Consider the following 20,904-nt stretch of genomic DNA (forward strand, 5'->3'; position numbering starts at 1 on the left):
CTGCTAAACTAAGCATTTGAGAACTAGAGCTGGGCCTGTGAGAGGGGGTTTTAGCAGGCACAGTCTTAGTAGCTTTAGCTGCTTTAGCCCTGGCAAAGGCCTTAATGGACATGGCTGCAGGTGGCCTAGCAGCTCCACGTGCAGGGGTTGAAATATCCAAGGGAATAGTGTCAGATAATTCCTGAGAAACTGCAACAGCAGGTGGGATTTCTGAAGCCGATTCCACCAGGTTGGAAGAGGCCTCGGTAGAAGGTAGGTTTTCGGCTGGAGGAAGAACCGCTTGCTCGGTTTCAGCCGAAACCGAGACACTCGCCTTGGCTTAACCGCTGCTTCGTCGGGACCGCGAGTGTCGGTCCTTTTCCTTGGCTTTTAGACATTTGCGTAGTCGAGGATCCGACGGCATAATATAAGCAAAATCGGAGCCGAAAAACTCCTCAGCAAATTCAGACCGACGTCTAAGCGTCCGCCAGTTAAAAGAAGCACAGGCTAGACAAGCTGCTACGTCGTGGTCTGGGCCTAAACAGGGTAAGCAATAAGAGTGGAAATCTTTATGAGGTATTTGTTTCCCACAAGTTAAACAGTTATTCACTTTTTCTGACATCGGCTGAGGCAAGAAAGAGTCCCCGGTTAAAAGAAGCACAGGCTAGACAAGCTGCTACGTCGTGGTCTGGGCCTAAACAGGGTAAGCAATAAGAGTGGAAATCTTTATGAGGTATTTGTTTCCCACAAGTTAAACAGTTATTCACTTTTTCTGACATCGGCTGAGGCAAGAAAGAGTCCCCAATGGGGTACTTAGCTTTTTAGAAGTCTTCGAAGTAGTATTCGGTAGTAGTAATCTCCGGTTCTGACCGACCGGCACTTGCGAACAGCTTCTGCTTCGGGCGCCACGTGGCAAGAAAGACTGAGGAAAATGGCGTCGGCTGATGCCTTTATACCCGAATAACTGCAGCTATGACGTCGGGTGAAGTGCGACACCAGCCGAGGCCAGACCCAGACTTTGGAATCCGGCCGACCGAGGGGCTGCCTGACGACAGGACAACCCATTTGTAAGGACTGCAGATGCATCCTTGAAGGACATCTTATAGTGCTTGTAGCCTGCATTGAAGCGTAGGTATATTCTGCAAGATTCCTTGATTGATATGTGCAGGTATGCTTCCTTTAAATCTAGTGTTGCCAACCAGGCATCTTTGCCTAGCATAGGAAGCAACTGGTGAAGAGTCAGCATCTTGAATTTTGGAATCACCAAAAAGGTGTTTAGAGTAGACGGGTCCAGGATAGGACGCCATGAATTGTCTTTTCTGGGTACCAGGAAAAGCCTGGAGTAGAAACCTTGTCCCTTTTCCTCTTCTGGTACCAACTGAATAGCCCATATGCTTAAGAGAGAAAGTACTTGCTTTTGGGCCTCTACCCACTGATTTGGGGGTAGATCTGGCCACCTGCTTGGTGTTGGTAACATGTGGAAGTGAAATCTGTATCCTTGGGACACTATATTTAAAACCCATTTGTCCTGGGTAATGAGTTCCCAGTTCTTTGCATGAAGAGCAATCTTTCCCCCCAAATAGGCGATCAGTTGAGAAGTGCTTGGAAGTTTTAAAAAGAAGTCATTGAGACAGTTTACCATAGGGGGAGTTTTATTACTCCCAGATAAAGAAGTGGAGGCCCCCCACTGCTTAGTCCTGTGCGTCCCCTGTGACTGAAGCCTGGGTGCACTGCTGTATCTGGGTTTGGACTGAGAAGGCCTGGAAGAGGCAGGAAAGGAACAATTCTTGGAAGGCCAATGCCTACTAAACCTTGGAGGTTGCACGTGTAAGAAATCTTTAACAGTTTGCATAGATTTTTCCTCCATCTTTTTAAAAACTTCTTCTGCCTTGTTGCCAAACAGGCAGTCCTGACTTAAGGGAGCATCCAGTAATTTTGCTTTAGCATGATCTGGCAAGGATTGCTCCTTAAGCCAAGCATGCCTTCTAAGTACAGACCCAGTTACAGCAGCCCTGCAAGATGCCTCTAGTGAATCAAAACCACACTGCAAAATATGTTTTTCAACTTGTTCAGCTGAATGCAGTAAATCCTGTAAATCCTTATTTTCAGCACAATCAAGAATCAACATCATTTTCCGTTTAAGCAATCCAATAATATGCTAGTGACACTTTAACATATGAAACTGGCAGTTAAGGCCCTAATGGCCAAGGTTGCAGAAGTGCATACCTTCTTACCCTATCTACCCAGCACCCTGGAGTCTCTATCAGAGGGGGTGGGACTTTTGGCAGTAGTAGCTTTAATGCTCTTGAGTCCCTGTGAAATGGTCTCAGGATCCGCAGTAGGATTTTTGAAAAGGAATTTGTGAGAGTCAGGGACCCTGTAATATCTATCAGGTTTTCTGGGAGCAGGGGGTAAAGAGTCAAGGGCCAAGCTAGATTCCGAAAAGGCATCATCAACAACGTCTAGTACGAGGGTATGGCTAAAGGCCTGTGCTGGGGCAGGAGTAAGAATCCCCTAAGCCTCTTTTTAGAATCAGAGGAATCCTGACTTTCCCACCAAAAATACTCCCTGAGGGTATGCAAGGTTTCACCAAAAGAGAAATCCACTGGGGGGAGGGTGCAGAGGGAATGGAGTCCTCAGCATGAGAATCCTCATAAGTAAATAAGGGTAAATCCTGGTCATCAGAGGAAACAGAAAATTCAGAATCCTGGTCAGAAGTATCATAAGCAAACTCAGTCCTAGGTCTCTTAGAGGGGGAAAGGTTGGCTTCCTCTGATTAAAGTAATAAGGTCTTCAGCCATTCTTATCATTTGTTTTTTAGGCATAGAGGCCTGGCAATGTGGTCTGGGCGTCAGTTTTCTAGGCATGGTTCGAGTTTTAGGTCAGGAAGAAGAAGATGGCGTTGGTTTAATACGCAAGTCAGTAGGCCTGAATACACCCTCAGAAGCTGGTGCCTGCACAGCGGCTCTGGACCCATCCAAGGTAGAGACATCTGCAGGATCCACAGCTGAAGCATCTCGCGGCATACCGGACTCTGAATGGGTCTTAGTAGAGGCCTGCGAATCTGAAGTAGTGGGTATCAGGGGCTGCGAAAGTGCCTGAGTACCAGCGAACTGGCGACTGGCTTAGGAGAAGCGTCGTCGGCAGATTTGGACCTCGGCGACCTGCCACTGTCTTTATCTTTGCATTTTTTCTAAATGTTGGTAGTCGGATAGCTTACCAAAGACATATCGGGATAATTGAACCGAGCACCAAAATATTTAGAAGTGAAAATATACCGATGACAGATAGTTCATGGCTTAAATAAGGCACAAAACTGACAGTGAGGTACGTCGTGGTCAGGGCCTAGGCAAGGAATACAATACGAATGAAAATCCTTATGCGGTATTTGCTTTTCAAAAGAAATGCAATTATTTACTTTTATTGACATCGGTTTAGAGCAAGAAAAAGTTTCCCCAATGGGGTAACTTAGCTTTTAGTTGAAGACTTTGGTTCTGAAACTCGAAAATGAAAATTTCAGGAGTCGGCCGACCGGCACTTGCAAACTGCTTCTGCTTCGGGCACCACACAACAACCTAACTGCCAAGATGATTTTTCCTCTTTCCTTCCTATATCCATTGGAGTCTCACAAGGCTCCACTCAAGGACCACTGCTGTTTAACTTACCAATGACATAAACACAACAGTCAGTGAGACCACTGTAGTACAATACTCTTGACAACTCCAATCTAATATACGCTGCTAGGACACTACCTATGCTCCAACTCACTCATCCAGAAATCCTTCTCCACCACAGAAGCTTGGCTCGGGAATTTTCAGCTCCTTCTGAATTAAAAAAAAACTATACTGTTAACCCCCAACTCTCTCTCTTCTCCCAAAAAACACCTTTAATACACTGTTATCAAACAATACCAACACAGAACTGGTATACCTCACCAAATTATTAGGTGCGATTATAGATGACCACCTGAAATTTGATCTCCACTTTCAGCAAGTCATAAAGAGCCACAAAATGTAGGCTGCCTCTATAGAGTAAAAGAGTACCTTACTGACTCCACTAGACAAAACATAGCCATGTCTTTTCTACTCCCCACTCTACTATATGTCTCCCCATTTCAACTCCACTATCAGACAAACTAGAGCAATGCTACAATTAAGTAGCCAAATTCAAAACCAACCAATGAAAAAATCATATACAAGATCAAGATCACGTCACTGCTTCTCTCTGAAATAACTAAACTGGCTAGAACTAAATTCCCTATTATACTCGCACCTTCAAACTACTGGACAACTCTGAAAATTCCCTTCTATGCATGCCATCATTCAACCTTACACTACTAAGAGAGTGCTACACCCTACTGACAAATCATTAATCTCCATTACTAAACCTAACACTGCAGGATTCAATAAAAACCACAGCAAACATTGAATCCAAAAATTCAGAAAAATAAATTCAAGATAAATAAGCAACACCAGGCTCTGTTCAACTCGTTTATTGCACTTGAGCGCCTCGGACAAACAGTCTTCAAGAAGTGATACACAATACATAAAAAAACTTCCCTATATACAAACCCACGGTTAATTAATTATCCAATTATGCAATAAAACTATCAAATTAAACACTTCCAGTCCAACTCTAAATTAAGTCCTTCTGGAAAAAGTGTGTTATACTTTAAAATATATATTGCTTATTTTGTTAACAGCATGTTTTTTAACAAACCTTCATCTCCAGTTTTAACAAAAACTTTTTCTAAAACAGTAGCTTGCAATAAGGTGTGGTCACCATTATGTTTTTCAAAGAGGTGCATAGCTATAGAGCTTTCAGCTCTATTCTTTTTAACATCTCTGAAGTGCTCCTGCAACCGCATCTTAAACTTTCTTTTACTTTGTCCTATATTGTATAGGTTGCAGGGACACCTCAGAAAATAAATAATGCCTTCCGTGTTACATCCACAGTGGACACTAACAGCAAATTTCTTTTTATCATAGTAAATGTAGACACTAAATACACTGCAACTGTTACAGGTCATTGTTCCATTTAATCTTGGATACAAAAGAAGGCTAACTTCAGGTGCTATAAAATAAGCTCTAACCAACATATCCTTCAAATTCTGTCCTCTCTTATATGACATATATACTTTCTTATTTACAGTTTTTCGTAACAAAGCATCTTTTTGTAAAAAGTCCCAGTGATTAATAATAACATCCTTAACTTTATTACTTAAAATATTATATGCAGTTACAAAGAATATTTTATCTTCTTCATTCTTATTAGTTAACTCTGCATTTAATTTATTTCCCCTTTGTTTGGTAGAGGAAATCTTATTGACTGCCATATTTAAAATTTCTTTATTATATCCCTTGTATAAAACATTGCCATTGTTTGTTTGATCTCTTTCTCTAAATCTAAATAATCATTACAAATTCTACAAACCCTCAACAATACTCTATAAGGAAGAGCTTGAACTGTATGTGCTGGATGACAAGTAGTGCCATGCAGAAATTGACTTCCATCCATAAACGTCCGATGTATGGAAGTTTAAATGAACTGATTACTACCCCCACACAAACATAAATCCAAAAAATTCACTGTTACACCACATTACAGTCCATCGAACTGCAGCCCATACTCATTACAATGCAAGTCCTTTATAAATTCCTGAACATACTGTTTTCCATTCTCACATATAAATATTAAATCATCAATATATCGGAAGTAAGATATAACATATTGCTGGTAAAAAGAATATTTATAAACATAATCCATTTCAAATTTTCCCATAAATAAATTGGCATACATGGGGACAAAAGATGCCCCCATGGCAGTGCCTTGTAATTGATGGTATATTACATTATTAAAACTAAAAAAGTTATTTAAAAGACAAAATTGCAACAATTCTATAACATGATTGCATACTGGAGTATCTTCCAAAAAATACTATGTAGCTGCTATTCCATCTTTATGTTTAATATTGGTGTATAAACTTTTTACATCAATAGATACCCAATACATGTTTGGGTTCTACTGCACAGTATCTATTTTCTGCTGGAAGTCAAAGGAGTCCCTAATGTATGACTGAAGTTTTATCACATAAGGAAGTAGAAAGTTATGCATGATAATACCTATATTATGAAAGAAATATTTTACTGCTGACACTATTGGTCTCCCTGGGGGGCTTTTATCATTATTATGCAGCTTAGGGAGACAACAGAACGTGGCCATACCTACATTATCTAAATTACCTTCTTTCTTGGCCATTTGATCTGTAATATATCCTAGTCGATGTCCCTTATTTACCAGCTGTCCAAATCTTTCAACTGCCCTTAGATAAATTTCCATACTACTTACTTCATACACAGTATTATACTGTAAATGCTCCATACACATCTGTAAATATTGTGTGTGATGCATCACTACAATTTTGTTACCCTTGTCCGCTCCCTGTATTCACACTGCATAGCTAATAGCTGGAATACTACCCCACTCCACTTAAGAACAGTCTGCACTCTGAAATACTAAATGCCAACTGAAGCAACATGCAACAGATAAAGTACTCTGCACCTGCACAACCCCTGGGTAAACTGGTACTAATATAGCTATATTAATTTGTTCCATGACTCTCTGCTGCAAATAAACTTAATTTAGTATTATCTCAACTCTACCCTACTCTATCATCTCGTCACCTTTATCTTCCTTGTGCTTCCTCCCCCTGCTTCCTTTTTTTGGACTGCTCTATCTTATCTTCCTACATCCAAGATTTTGAACAAGTCTTTAAAGTAACAGACATTCTTATGTAAAACCTGACAATATATGCATACTGATGATACTGCAGTGCATATATCTTTTAATGAAAACTATTTGTTAATAAAGTAACTGATGTCAAAAATGTCTATCTGGACTGCTGCTCATGAATGAAACTGACTGTAAATGATGAAATAATACATTTTCTCCTGGGGCCTCTGCTGAAAAAGGGCACTGCTTAGTCTGACTTCCATTCTAGGTAGACTGTGCTGTGTGTCATTCAATCTCCCTTCTTCCCATAAACACTGACACACACACACACACTACACAATGTGTAATGCAGTGTGCTACTTTTTTCTGAATACCCCCTGTACACTTGCTTCAAGACAAACATGAGCAGCAACACAGATTAGCTTAACATACTTTACATATGGACATATATTAGAAGGCGGAGTGGTGCAGCGGTAGCATTGGTGCCTCACAGCAAGAGGTTCTCTGGTTTGGTTCTTGGCTGGAGTCCATTCTGTCCGGAGTCTGCATGTCCTTCCTGCATTCGTGCATGCTTTCTCTGGGTGCTCTGGCTTCCTCCCACATTACAAAGACATGCATCTGAAGCACTTCTCCACAGGCCTCCACTGAAAATTGGCTTTGTTCCAAGTCAGACTTTCCCAGTAAACAAATGTTAAACAAACAAACAAATAAATAAATAAATAAATAAATAAATACTCACTTTCCTCCTTTAGCGTAAAACACCACAGATTCCTTGCCTTCACTGATACAACCAGTGACACTCTCCAGAATGCCAGCATTTACCATCTTGTATAACAGCAGACGTGTCTTTGGGTCAACTGCTTTTTCCTTAAAATAAAAATGAAGTTTCAGTAAGCTGCACTATTTGAGTATATCACAATTTACCTATTGGTTTTACTAGACTAACAGACCAGTAAGAATGCTTATCAAACTGGATACATTCCAGACAGAGGTATAATCATAAACATGGCATGCAAACATACAGCTAGTGATACAATCTTACATAAGACTGTACACCAACCATTTTTTTGTATACAGTACATTCTTTGTTTTTTGCAATTGAATCTTTTTTATATATATATATATATATATATATATAATCTGATTTTTATTGCATTTTTTACAATATACAAATACAATTTTAGGACACACAAAACAAGATCACAAGAAAAAAGTGGATACAGTTAGTAATACTCGCTTGATATCATATACAATCAGCTAACAATTACCAGAGATATAATTAAACTTCACTATGCAAGTGTTTTATAGTTTGACATAGGATAGTGAAAGGAAATATTTGTAATTTCACATATTTAGTATTCATATGTGAGGATATGTAACTGTATACCTAAAATCTATTTGTTTTAACTATATACATTATATACACTTGGTTGTCACCAAGTAATAAGGTGTTAGTTTAGAGAAATTGGTTATTTCTACTGACACTAGGGTTAAATAGTGTGGTAATAGGGCTTTTGTTATGATCTTTCATGGGTTAGAGTGGAGATGAGGACTTAAAATGAAAAGTATCTGAACCAGGGTTAACACACCAAAGGAAATGGGGGTATCAAGTGAGAGGAAAGACACGACCAAAAGAGGAAGAAGAAATAGGAAGGTTAGAACTAGGAACGATATTATTTAAAAATTTCTATAAGGTTATTCCAGTATTTTTGGAAATAGTTTTTCTTTTTGCTTGCTGTCTTTAGTTTACTTGCCAAAACATACAAGATCGCCATAGACTTAAATTCCTTCCAAGACGTTTTGGATCTGTCTAACCAGTTTAGTGTAATATAGGTTTTGAGTAGCGCGCACAGTGTCACAGTGATATGTTTAATCTCATACTTATAGGAACTAGGAAATATATTCAAAATCGTCATTTTCCAGGATAGGGTTGACTTCATATATCCCATTTTCTCAAGTTGTGCTCTTAGGGAGCACCATAGTTTGTACACATTGTTACAGGACCAAAATATGTGGATTGTATCTGCTACTGAATTGGGGCAGGTTGGGCAAAAAGGCAAAGTATTTGGGTTAATTTTACTCAGGAATAATGGCGTATGACAGACATTATTGTTTATCATGAACTGAGTATATATCAACTTTTTGAAAGGGGTTAATTTTATTATGTCAATTGCTTCCAGTTTTTGGCCAGGTGTTAATTCCTTGTTTTGGCTATCCCAGTTTTTAGAGAATATAATATTGTCTTGGTGTTTTATTTTTATTAATTTAGAGAGATTAGAAAGCATTTTAGTCCTTAATGGAAGTTGGGTTATTAGTTGCTGATAGAGCTGAAATTCTGAAGAGGCAATTTCAATCTTGTCTGTAACCAGAGATATTAGGTATAGTATTTGTTTAATAATTATATAGTATTTTTATTGACTACCAATGAAGTTATAATGGCTTCAAATGGTAGGACTTTAATTTTATAGAAGTCCCATACTGTACAGTTTTTGATAAGAGGGTAGCTGTCCAGATTTAACATGTTGTTACTCAATTTGAAGTTGGGATTTAAGTGGATTGGTTGAGCCATCACTAAGGAATTTTTTAAGCCAAGAGATGTTATCAGCTTTTGAAACCCAATGATATTTTTTATTAATGTAGGGTGAATGTTATATTCTTTGAGAGTTTTATAGTTTAGGAAGATGGTTGCTCTAAGATTGATAGTGGATGCATTTAAGTGTGAATTGTAGATTTTTATCCATAAGGGGTCCCGCACTTTATTTGAAGAATGGTAGTTGGTTATATGAATAATATGGCTGGCATTTATTATATGGTAATACATTAGAAAATCAGGAAGCGCCAGACCTCCTTTTTCTTTGGGAAATGTTAGTTTAGTATAGCTAATTCTGACATTTTTAGGATACCAAATAAATTTCCCCAATGTAGTATTCATTTTCGAGAATAAAGCATTTGGAATGTTTTGATTAAGGGCAAAGAAATGGAAAATAATTTTGGGTAGGATATTCATTTTTATAATAGCTGCTTTAGAGAGGAGGGTAAGGTTTAGATTTTTCCATCGTGTAAGATCTTCCATGACTTTAGACAATGTTTTATACAGATTGTTATTAATTAGTTCCTGTTGGGGGTGGGTAAAGTTTATGCCCAAATATTTAAGTGAATAATTAACTTTGATCTTTGTTTCTGGTATGAAAAATTCTTTGCGACTAAGAGGGTTTAGAGGAAAAATTACTGATTTGTTAAAAATTATGGCATAGTTTGAGATGTGTGAAAACGTGTCAACAGAGCCTAGGATATTTTCTAAATCAGTTGAGGGGAGTTCCAAGTAAATATTTAAGTCGTCTGCGAAGGCGGTATATTTCACTGGTATTTTATATATGTAGACTAAATGGTGGAATGTTTTTTGACTTAGTTTTAGCAAGAGAATTTCAAGGTAGAGATTAAATAAGTATGGTGATAATGGACAACCCTGCCTTGTACCATTTATTTGAATTGGATTTGAATTTTTTTGTTTATGTTTAACGTAGTAGAGGCCTTATTATAAAGGGTTGCTATCATTTTGATGAATTCAGCAGGGATGGAGAAGTGTTTCATGATTTTAAAAAGAAACTTTAAATTTACCCTATCAAAAGCTTTTTGGGCATCAACAGAAAGTGCATATTTGGGAGACTTGTCGTATATCGTCATACTGGTTATGGCTTCAATGGACAGAGTGTTATCCCAAACATGCCTATTGTTCATGAAACCCAACTGGTCATGGGATATGATATGCGGTAATATATTTTTTAGTCTACATGCCAGAACAGATGATAGAATCTTTATGTCAAGGTTAATTAAAGCAACTGGACGGTAGTCATTTGGATTGAAGTTAATGTTGTTTGATTTTTGTATAAAAATAGTCTTGGAATTAATATACAAGTCAGAAATGCCAAATTGGGTTATATGGTTATAAACTTTGAGTAGGATGGGGGCAAGAAGGTGCTTGAAGGACTTATAGAATTCTGACACATAGCCATCTGAACCTGGGGCTTTACCTGGTTTCCGTTTGTTAATAGCTAAAAATATTTAATTTATGGTTATAGGCGACTTTAATAATGTCTTATGGGCATCACTTATTGTTGGAAATTGTAATTCATCTAGAAAAGGACCATTAGGGCTTTCTAAGTCAAGTGCTTGGGGACCACAGACTTCCTCATACACTTCTTGAAATACATGTATGATTTCTTTATCTGTGAAGAAAGATTTACCCTTATGGTTAATTTGTTTTATTTTGGTAGGTGGGGGGTTGATATTTATTATCCTTGCCAAAATCTTAGAGAGGGTTTGAGCCCATTCAGCATATCTATGAATAAGTCTAGACTCCATAAGAGGGAATTGATTTAGGTGTAATTCATGTAGTTGTTTTTGTAAGGTGATCATCTGTTTTTCAATATCTGCAGAGAACTTAGTTTGCAGCTCTGACTCTAGTCTTCTTAGTTCTGTTTCTAGTGCTGAGGTACACAATTTAAGTTGTTTTTTAATTAGAGAAGCTTTCTGGATAAGGATACCTCTAAGAGTGGCTTTAAGCTGCTGCCGACTGAATGTCTAGGGAAATATTTGACTTTTCAAAAGAACTTGTCTGTGACAGGAATTCTTGGGTTTCTTGACGGAGGGTCTTATTGTTCAAGAGGTTAGGGTTAAAGGACCAATTTGTAGGTATGCGGTTCTCGGGGGTTAGGTTTATAGATATTTACGTTAAGGTTAATTTTGGCATGATCAGAAATAGTTCTAGGGTCACTGCTATATATTATTTCATAAGATGAAAAGTGTTGAGATTAAAAAAAAAAGTTTATCCTGGACCAGGATTTGTGATATGCTGAAAATAATGTATAATTACCAATAGAGGGGTCTTTTCTGAAAAGTTCAAAAGGATCAAATAAATTAAAATCGTCTACTACATCACTTAGAGTGTTAGTAATACCCAAGGGTTGTTTGTTGGTTTTACAAGTTCAGTCCAGCTCCGGTCTGGTGGTCATGTGCCAGTCACTGCCGAGAATCATTAGATGGTTGTGGAATTTTTCAATAAGTGAATGTACTTCATATAGGAAAGAGGATTGATATAAGCAAGGCCCACAGACATTTAAAATAAGTATTTCTTTGTTATACGATGGGGTAGAACATGTAAGGTAGCACCATCTGCCTTTTGGATCCCAGCCAGTGGATATTATTGAGCCTCTGAAAGAGTTTTTAACAATTATTGCTACCCGCTTGGAGACCGTGCAGTTCCCTGCAGCTATTTGTTTTATCCATTTCTTGTTATTGTCATTCACCTATTGTTCCTTTGTGAAATGCATTCCTTGAATAAGAGTAATTTCAAAGGTAGATTTTTGGATTAGGTGTAGCACTAGGCTCTTTTTTTTATTTTGTAAACCTTTAATATTCCATGAATCTACTGATAACATTGGGAATTTGTTTATTGGGTTGGTAGAGTCTGGTCATTATTGGTAGAGTTAGATGAATTTGAGTATAGAGGGGTGATTAGATTATATAGAGATAAGTAACTGAAGTGACAGCAGATTAGTTTATTTATTTTTTGGTTGAGACAAGTATAAAGCAATAGTAAGGTATAGTGACAGCCTTCCCTTTCAGAACCCCCCCCCCCACGTGCTTAACCACATTCTACCACTATCTGAAAGAGATGAAAATATACTATTTACATAACTATTTTACAAAAATTTTCCAACATTCTAAAATCCAACTTACTACACACACAAACTTCTTACTCTAAATTAACATTAGTTAATTAACTAATTAGCTTGTGATGTAAGCCAACACATGCAATTGGCTCGGACAAAGGAGTTAACGCAAAACACATTGTACCTATGGTTGAAATTTTTTTAAACAGAATTATAACAGTACAAATAGTCATATCAAGTAAACTAACGTATTATTGTCCCTTTGGGGAAAAACAGTTTCCTCCCGGGGGCTAAGCTGTCTTAGTTGAAATGACCACCACGCCTCGTGGATGCCTTTCATGGGGTTTATATATTATTCCTTATTGGGAGTAGTATGAAGGTAAGAATTACTTTACCACTGTCGAATTAACTTAAGATTCCTACCCTTCTACAAAAGGACAGTCCCATCATTGCTTTTTGGTATGCCTGTATAGCTTTGCCCCACAGTAATGCAGTGCATGTTCCACATTTAAAGACTTAGGCAATGATTAAGTGATCCCATTTAAACTTTTCATAACCAATATAAATACATTGTTTGACATCTAGGAGCTCTGTCTCTTTCTGACATCCGCACCCTACCAAATCTGATGTCAACTGTAGAACATATATCTATACCAATCTCAACAAAAAGTGGCACAGGTAACGTGCATAACAGCTAAGGAATAGCTAGGTTTGTAATACATATTTAAGACACAATATAATTGTAATTTTTGATCCTCTCCAAGTAAAGAACTTATTTTTCTTTGCAGCTTGCAAAATTGATTGGATATGTGAGGCATTTAATAATCTTATATAGATTTGTCTAGGTGTATCCGGGACTTGTGATTTTCTCAAAGCCCTATGTATTCTCTCAACTGTGAATGCTCGTGAAAGATCTTTGTTGTCCATAAGAGTTCAAATATTTCCTCTGCAATGCTGAAGTGTTGTGGTTGTTCAAACTTCTCAGGTATGCCTCTGATCAATACATTGTTACGTCTTGCCCTAGCTTCCAGGTCTATTATTTTTTGCTGCATGTCTATTATAGTAGTTTCATTGGTAGATATGTTTTTTTGAAGTCCCTGTATTTTAATTTTGTTGCTCATTGTTTTTGCTTCATTCCGGTCCAGCCTCAAAATAATTTGTTCCAGATTGTTACCAAATAAGGTCAGTTTTGAAGAAAATGTTTGGATTTCAGACTGAAGTGGAGTTAATGCTGCCTTGAGTTCCTCCATTATGAAGGGATGTTCAGCTTTATTTTTCTGGGACTGTTTGGGAGCCTCCGGTTGTGTTTTAGTTGTTTTTTGTCTTTTAGTAGATGTTTCTTTTTCTGGAGATATAATTAATAACAGTCTAGTCTTAGAGGATTGCGCTTCCATTTGTTCCATCCTGATCGGATTTTTGTTTTTTGTTTGTTTGTGTTTTTGTAGGATCCTTGCAATGCTGTCCGGCCTAAGCACATGTGGTTGTTTGTGTCACTACACCACTGCTGGCAGAAGAGATAAATCAAACTTTCAGTGACTTAGTTCCAGAAATGTTTTGAAGAGTAAGTAGAGCTTGGTTAGCTTTGTTTTGAAAAACCCTTTTTTCAGTTTTTGATGCATCAGCAGCAGGTGATTTTAGTAGATTAGCTGGTAGTAGTAAGAGCACACAGGAGTCAGTGTTTCCTAGTCAGCAGCCATCTTGGAATCAAAAGTTGCAATTGAATTGTATACAGTACATTCTTAACACACTACTTAATGCAGAAAACTAGTGCTGCAATAAACATGGATGTGATTTCCCACAGCATCACAGTTGTTCATGGGAAATTTTCTAGGATTTTAAACCTACACATCTTATGCAGCAAATACAGGAATAAAAACTTAAGAAGGCTCTTTCTCATAGTTTCTTGCATTTTACAAGATAAAGAGGTTACATACTCAGCATAATGTTTCATCTGTGTTGTCAATCTTGATTCTTTCCTCAAAACTGGGTTCTTATCTGACCCACTGGATCCAACTTGGCTGATGCTATGGCTCTCAGCCACAAGATCTTCTTCCTTTTTAACAATGCAATAATTCAATTATCTATCTCTCTCGATCTTGTTCTGCTTTGTATATATTAGAGAGAATTATAGAGAATTATGGGATATCATATATATCAGTATATATATATATATATATATATATATATATATCAATGTACCTATTCAGAGGCCATGTAAATGCTTGTTTCCCCCAAAAGTCATGGACTGGGGGGGGGCTGAGGAAAGAATGAAGATCGACAAAACAGATGGAATGTTATAATGAGTAAATAACTTATTTATCTGATGGGTCAACTTCATTCTTTCCTCATGAATGGGACAGCGTCCCCAACTGCTTGAATCAAGGGCGGACTCAAGAAAGGATATTCCTGAGCACCATAGAACCAAATGATGCCTTACCTCTGGAGACCAGATCCAATCTGTAATGAGTGATACCAAGTTGCTGCTGTACAAATGTCATCCATAGACATCCTAGATTGAAAAACTGTGGAAGTAGCCACAGATCTAGTGGAGTGTGCTTTCAATGGATGTGTAAGAGAAATGCCTAATTTATTATAGAAAAAAAGAGATACAGTTTGTTAAACACTCTGACAGAGTAAATTTAAAATAAATTTTCCCAATTTTGGTCCAGGGAAAGAAACAAATAGCTGGTCTGCTTTTCTGATTTTTTCTGTTCTATGCAGACAGAACTGCAATTGTCTATGAACAACCAGTAAATGTAAGATATATTGTCCTTTTTTTGGTAAATTTAGGAACAAAACACTGGCATGGCAAACTGATAGTACTATTTATGGTGGTGGATTCTGACACCACCTTTGGAAGAAGGGACGAACTGGTACGCAAGGTCACTATCTTTGTGAAAAAACAAGTAAGGAGGTTTAGAAGATAGCGCTTAGATCTCAGAAATTCTTCTTGTGCAAGTGATAGCTACCAGGAAAATAGTATTCCATGAGAGATATTTAAGGTCACATGTAGCTGCTGGCTCAAAGGGAGGTTGTGTGAGAGACTGCAGTATTAAATTTAGATCCCATAGAGCTGTAGGGTCTTTAAAAGGAGGCTTTAGAAGGACTGCCCTTTTTAAGACGGCATTGCTCAATTTGTGAGAAGCTATAGGTGCACCATTCAGTCGTGTACGGTAATTGGAAATTGCTGCTAACTGCACCCTAATGGTTGAGGTACTAGCACCGTTTTGAAAAAGGTGAGCATGGAAATCTAGGATGTTATAGAGGCTGAAAAGGGGCCAGGTTTATGCTGCTGAGCCCATATGGCAAACCTTTTCCATTTACTTGAATATAACTAAAAGAAAAATCTAGCCAAGCAATTGTGATACCCTGAAACCACTAGCATTAGAGGTGACATGGGATATATGTAAATGACCCCATAAGGACATTAGGTGCTTCAGCTATATGACAATTCTGAATGTCCATTTCTTCTTAAGTCTGCTATGGAGAAATTCAGGCCAATAAAGCCAAACCCCACTAGCTGTGGACATGCATGTTTTGGCCTTCTTATGACCTTGTCAGCACAGCATAAGTGGAAGGTTTGGCTAATGTTTGGAAACACTCGGGTGTCGTACCCAACTGATGTCCATTATCATTAGGGTGACTGCAAAATATTCTAACTAAGAATCCAAAATTGATAGAAAGCTGTGTAGGTCTGAAAACACCCTCAGAAGCCGATGCCTGCTCAGAGGCTCCGGACCCATCTGAGGGAGTAGTTTCCATAGGCCCAATACCTTGAGTTTCCAGAAGTCTAGTTGTCTCCACGTGGGAGTCGGAGGTGGCCAGTGGCACTGAGGTAGTGAGGGTCAGGGGCTGCAAAAGCACCTCACTGAAAACTGGCGAACCGGCGACTGGCCTAGAAGAGGCTTCGTCGTCGGTTTTGGACCTCGGATGCCTGTCCTTTTCTTTTTCTTTGCGCTTTTTATGAACTCCGGTTGTCGGCTGTTCTGACGGCATTATATAGTTAAACCTTCGGCCAAAGTAAAGGAAAGCAAAATCGTACCGACTCGTAATAGTGCATTGGTTAAATCTAGCACAAAACTGACAACTAGCAACATCGTGGTCAGGGCCTAGGCAAGGAATACAGTAAGAATGAAAATCCTTATGAGGTATTTGCTTCCCACAAGAAATACAATTGTTAACTTTTACTGACATCGGTCTGGAGCAAGAAAAAGTTTCACCAGTGGGGTACTTAGCTTTATTGAAGACTTCGGATCTGAAATTCAATTTCGAAAATCTCAGGAGTCGGCCGACCGGCACTTGCGAACTTTTTCTTCGGGCACCACGCGGCAAGAAAGACTGAAGAAAATTGCATTGGCTGCATCTTATATACCCCTGGTGCACTGACGTCAGGGAAGAGGTGACAGCAACCAACGCTGGACCAGGACTTTGGAATTCTGTCCAACTGCGGGTAGCCTGCCAGCAGGATAACCCAAGTGTGTAATGACTGCAACAGTGAAACATGATGAACATCAAACAATCAGTAAAAAAAAAAAAAGTAATAAAATCTAGCCAAGCTAGACTTTGCATTGTGTGTAACCTGAAACCTTTGGCATTAGAGGACACATGGGATTTATGCAAATGACCCCATAAGGACATCAGGTGTTTCAGCTGTATGGCAATTCTGAATGCCCATGATTTTTTTTTCAAGTCTGTTCTGGAAAATTCAGGCCAATAAAGCCAAACCCCACTAGTTGCGGACATGCATGTTTTGGTCTTCTTATGACCTTGTCAGCACAGCATAAGTGGAAGGTTTGGCTAACATTTGGAAACACACAGTTGTTGTACCCATCTGATGCTCATTATCATTAGGGTGACTGCAAAAAAATCCCAACTAACAATCCAAAACAATGAGTACCAAGGTCACACAGAATTAATCAGTAAAAAAACTAAAAGAAAAATCTAGCCAAGCTAGACTTTTCACTGTGTGATACCCTGTAACCTCTTGCATTAGAGGAGACATGGGATATATGCAAATGATCCCATAAGGACATCAGGTGTTTCAGCTATATGGCAATGCAAGAGGTTTCAGGGTATCACACAGTGAAAAGTCTAGCTTGGCTAGATTTTTCTTTTAGGTTTTTTTTTTTTTTTTTACTACTTAGCTGTGCGTGACCTTGGTACTCATTGTTTTGGATTGTTGGGATACTTTGCCGTCACCCTAATGACAACAGACATCAGTTGGGTATGACAACCCTGTGTTTCCAAACATGACCCAAATCTTCCACTTATGCTGTGCTGATGATGTCATAAGAAGGCCAAAACATGCATCTCCACAGCTAGTGGGATTTGGCTTTATTGGCCTGAATTTGTCCATAACAGACTTAAAAAGAAATAGTCATGGACATTCAGGACTGTCATATAACAAACACCCGATGTCCTTATGTGGTCATTTGCATATATCCCATGTCTCCTCTAATGCAAGAGGTTTCAGGGTATCACACAGTGAAAAGTCTAGCTCGGCTAGCTTTTTCTTTCAGTTTTTTTTTTTTTTACTGATTAAGTTGTTCTGTGTGACCTTGGTACTCATTGTTTTGGATTTACTTAAATATGTTTTCTTTGCTGAGGGTTTATGGGAAGAGAGAATTATACAACGGACAGGTGACGAGAGCACAAATTGTCTGGCTACTAAGAAAACTGGAGAAGCCAAGCAGTCAGCTTGAGGTTTGGTATATGCAAGTATGATATGCCCGTTGGGCGAGACTGGACATCTGGAGTCGGATCTAGGCTCCATGGTAGTTGAACCAAGTGAGGCCATAGGAAGGGAAACCAAATTTGTCTAGGCTAATAGGGGGCAATGAGGATCACTCTGCTCTTCGACCTGGCAGCTTCCTACAGAAATAGACTTAAAAAGAAAAAAAGTCATGTGGATTCAAAATTGCAATATAACTGAAGTAGCAGATGTCCCTAAAATCACCCATAAAGGGTCATTTGTATAAGGGTGGGAAGTGGCATAATGGTTAAGGTGTTTACCTTACAGGCATAAGGTGTGGGGTTTGATTCTTACATGGGGTAACTGACCAGGCTTAAAATGGCCCACAAGGGCAGTTAGCCTACTGCTAATCTATGAATCTATAATCTAAATTTTAGAACCACTGGGGTTGGTAGGAATGCATAAAGGAGACAGGGAGGCCAATTGTGAAGTAGAGCATCCCTCGTTGACTGTCCCCATGGGGGAATCAGGGCAAAGTAGTTGCTGCACTTGTTTACAAGTGAGGCAAAAAGATCACAGCATGGCTGGCCCCATCTATGGAAAATCTCATCCGCCACTTTCTTGTTTAGGGATCACTCATGTAGTAGTATGCACCTGCTCAGTTTGTCCGCAATCACGTTGGATATCCCCGGAATGTGCACCACTGAAAGAAAGAGGTCTGAAGACATTGCCCACTACCAGACCTGGAGCACTTCTGGACACAGTTGAGTAAGATCTGGTTCCACCCTGTTTGTTGATGTACCAGATGACTGACATGTTGTCCCATCTGAATCGCAACTGTCCCAGAGGGAAGAACATCTTGAAAAGTGTAATGCCAAGAGCACTACTCTCATCTCTATGACATTTACATGCAAACTGGCATCTCTGGGGGAACACGTACCCTGGACGGTCTTCCAGAGATAATGCCCCCCACCCCACCCGTGAAGCATCTTTGGTCACTGTGGTTTTGGGCTGCTGGGGAATGAATGGACAGCCATGGAGTAGTTGATCGGACTGGATCCACCAAATACAGATCTCTTCTGCAAGAGCTGGTAATTTTTATCTAATATGACACTGATGGAAGACTGATCATTGAGTAGCCATCATCCACTGTAGGATCTGCATGTAGAACCTGGCCAATGGAAAGTACAGTTTTGTACCTACCATAAATGTAGATGTCCGAACTGGATAGCATCTGCAGTCAACACAACTGTTGTGTCCAATGTCAGGGCAGCCTCAGTCGGGCACCAGATTCCAAAGTCGGGTCCGGCCCGCTGATGTACGCTTGCTTCACCCGTCGTCTGCTCTGTTCTTCTTGGGCATAAGGCATCCTTGCCCTTATTTTCCTCAGCCAGTCTTTGCCCCAGCCTCCAGAAGCTCTTGAAGGCTAAATTTTAAATTAGATACCAATGTTTGCAAAAAGAGAAAGAAAACATAAAAAAAAATATATGCATATGTATATATATATAACATACAAGACTCCCCTCAGAAGGCAGCTGCTAGCTAGTATACACCCTTGGACTTGGAGTACCACAGGGGGGAGGGGACTGAGTAATCTTGACTGCAGATGTCTGTCGGTTGTAGTAGGTCATTGGCAGGTACAGTACTGTGGATGCACCTTCTTGTATGCTGTGCATAATTAATACCAACAGGTAAGGTAGAGATAGCCAACAAGGGAGGAGGGAGGAGGATAGAAACTAGATTATGGTGTGTTTAGGATCCTTGCAGTACAGCAGTGGCAAACCCTGCTCGTAACCTGGAATATAGAGGCAAATAATGTACAAACGATGTAGTGCAAGAGGTCAAGTAGCAGCAGGTCCTGGTTACCTTGGTTGCCACTCCAGGTAGTAAGGATGTCTGTTGCCCATTATGTTTGTAGAATGAGGTATTTCATGTTGTTTGGTATTCCATGTTTTAAATCGGAAGAACTTCCTTGCAATTTCCTATCCCATCATTAGATTGTCTGTGTCTTCCCACTTTTTTGCTTCTGCTACTTTGCAGTTGGTCCAAAAAGTTGGTCAGTCTTTCTGCTACTGGCATTGCTGTTCATGTCTGCTATAGGTATTGGGGTAATCCATAAGGTATTCAATATCATTGCCTCCTGTGTTTTTGGGTAGGAGAAGGTGAAAGGTAGGAAGGAATTTGTGCCTGATAAAAAGACACTCTGGATACCACCTTAGGCATAAATGTGGATTTATTGGAAGGGTGGACACTCTAGGTTGGCCTTGCTTTGGGAAAGCCTGCCAGCTGTTAGTTCTAGGCTGAAGTCCTTGCTGAAGTAATTGCCAAAGTGGAGGCAGTTTGTTGCAACAGGTTGCTGTTAGATGCTGTGTTGCTGCTGGTTCAAAGGTGCAATAAGTTTAATTTTCAAGCTGAAAGTTTCAATTTTGGGCTGGTTCTGTTTTCTTCTGGGAGGTTTGACATTTTTGAGGTCTGGTGAAAACAAACTGAGCAAAAGTGAAAAATCAGGGAAATCAATAGCTGAGATAAATGAAATAGCTGATGTATGTATCTGGATGGAGGAAGTAGGATGGTACTATCTTGAAGTTTCAGATAGTTAGGCTTGAAGATGTTAGATACATTTCATGTTTTTTTATGTTTTTCCTCTTTTTGTACTTTTCCATTTTTCTTTTTAGTTTTTCTCCTTTGGTTTTTTAGAAAAGAAAGGGTCTGGGCGCTCCAAGAATAGTTCTGATAACTCTGCTGCTGCTGCTCTTCCTGTGATGTTCCATGAAGTCTTAGTTTTGGCGTTTTAGGTTTGGATGTTGGATGCTGTAGTTGTTAGAGTTT

At 39.1% G+C, this 20,904-nt stretch overlaps 1 protein-coding gene across 1 annotated transcript in view; it reads right to left on the minus strand.

The window, feature by feature from the left end:
- Positions 1-20,904, minus strand: part of RIOK3 (RIO kinase 3) — a gene marked incomplete in the record, with an annotated part of 1,226,621 nt that overhangs the window by 580,003 nt on the left and 625,714 nt on the right. Inside the window, 1 exon segment of the mRNA XM_044065363.1 lies at positions 7,451-7,578. Within this exon segment, the coding sequence (XP_043921298.1) occupies positions 7,451-7,578 (128 nt within the window).

The sequence above is a fragment of the Protopterus annectens genome, chromosome 3.part0 (assembly GCF_019279795.1).
Source record: "Protopterus annectens isolate FY-2018-M chromosome 3.part0, PAN1.0, whole genome shotgun sequence".
Lineage (NCBI taxonomy): Eukaryota > Metazoa > Chordata > Ceratodontiformes > Protopteridae > Protopterus > Protopterus annectens.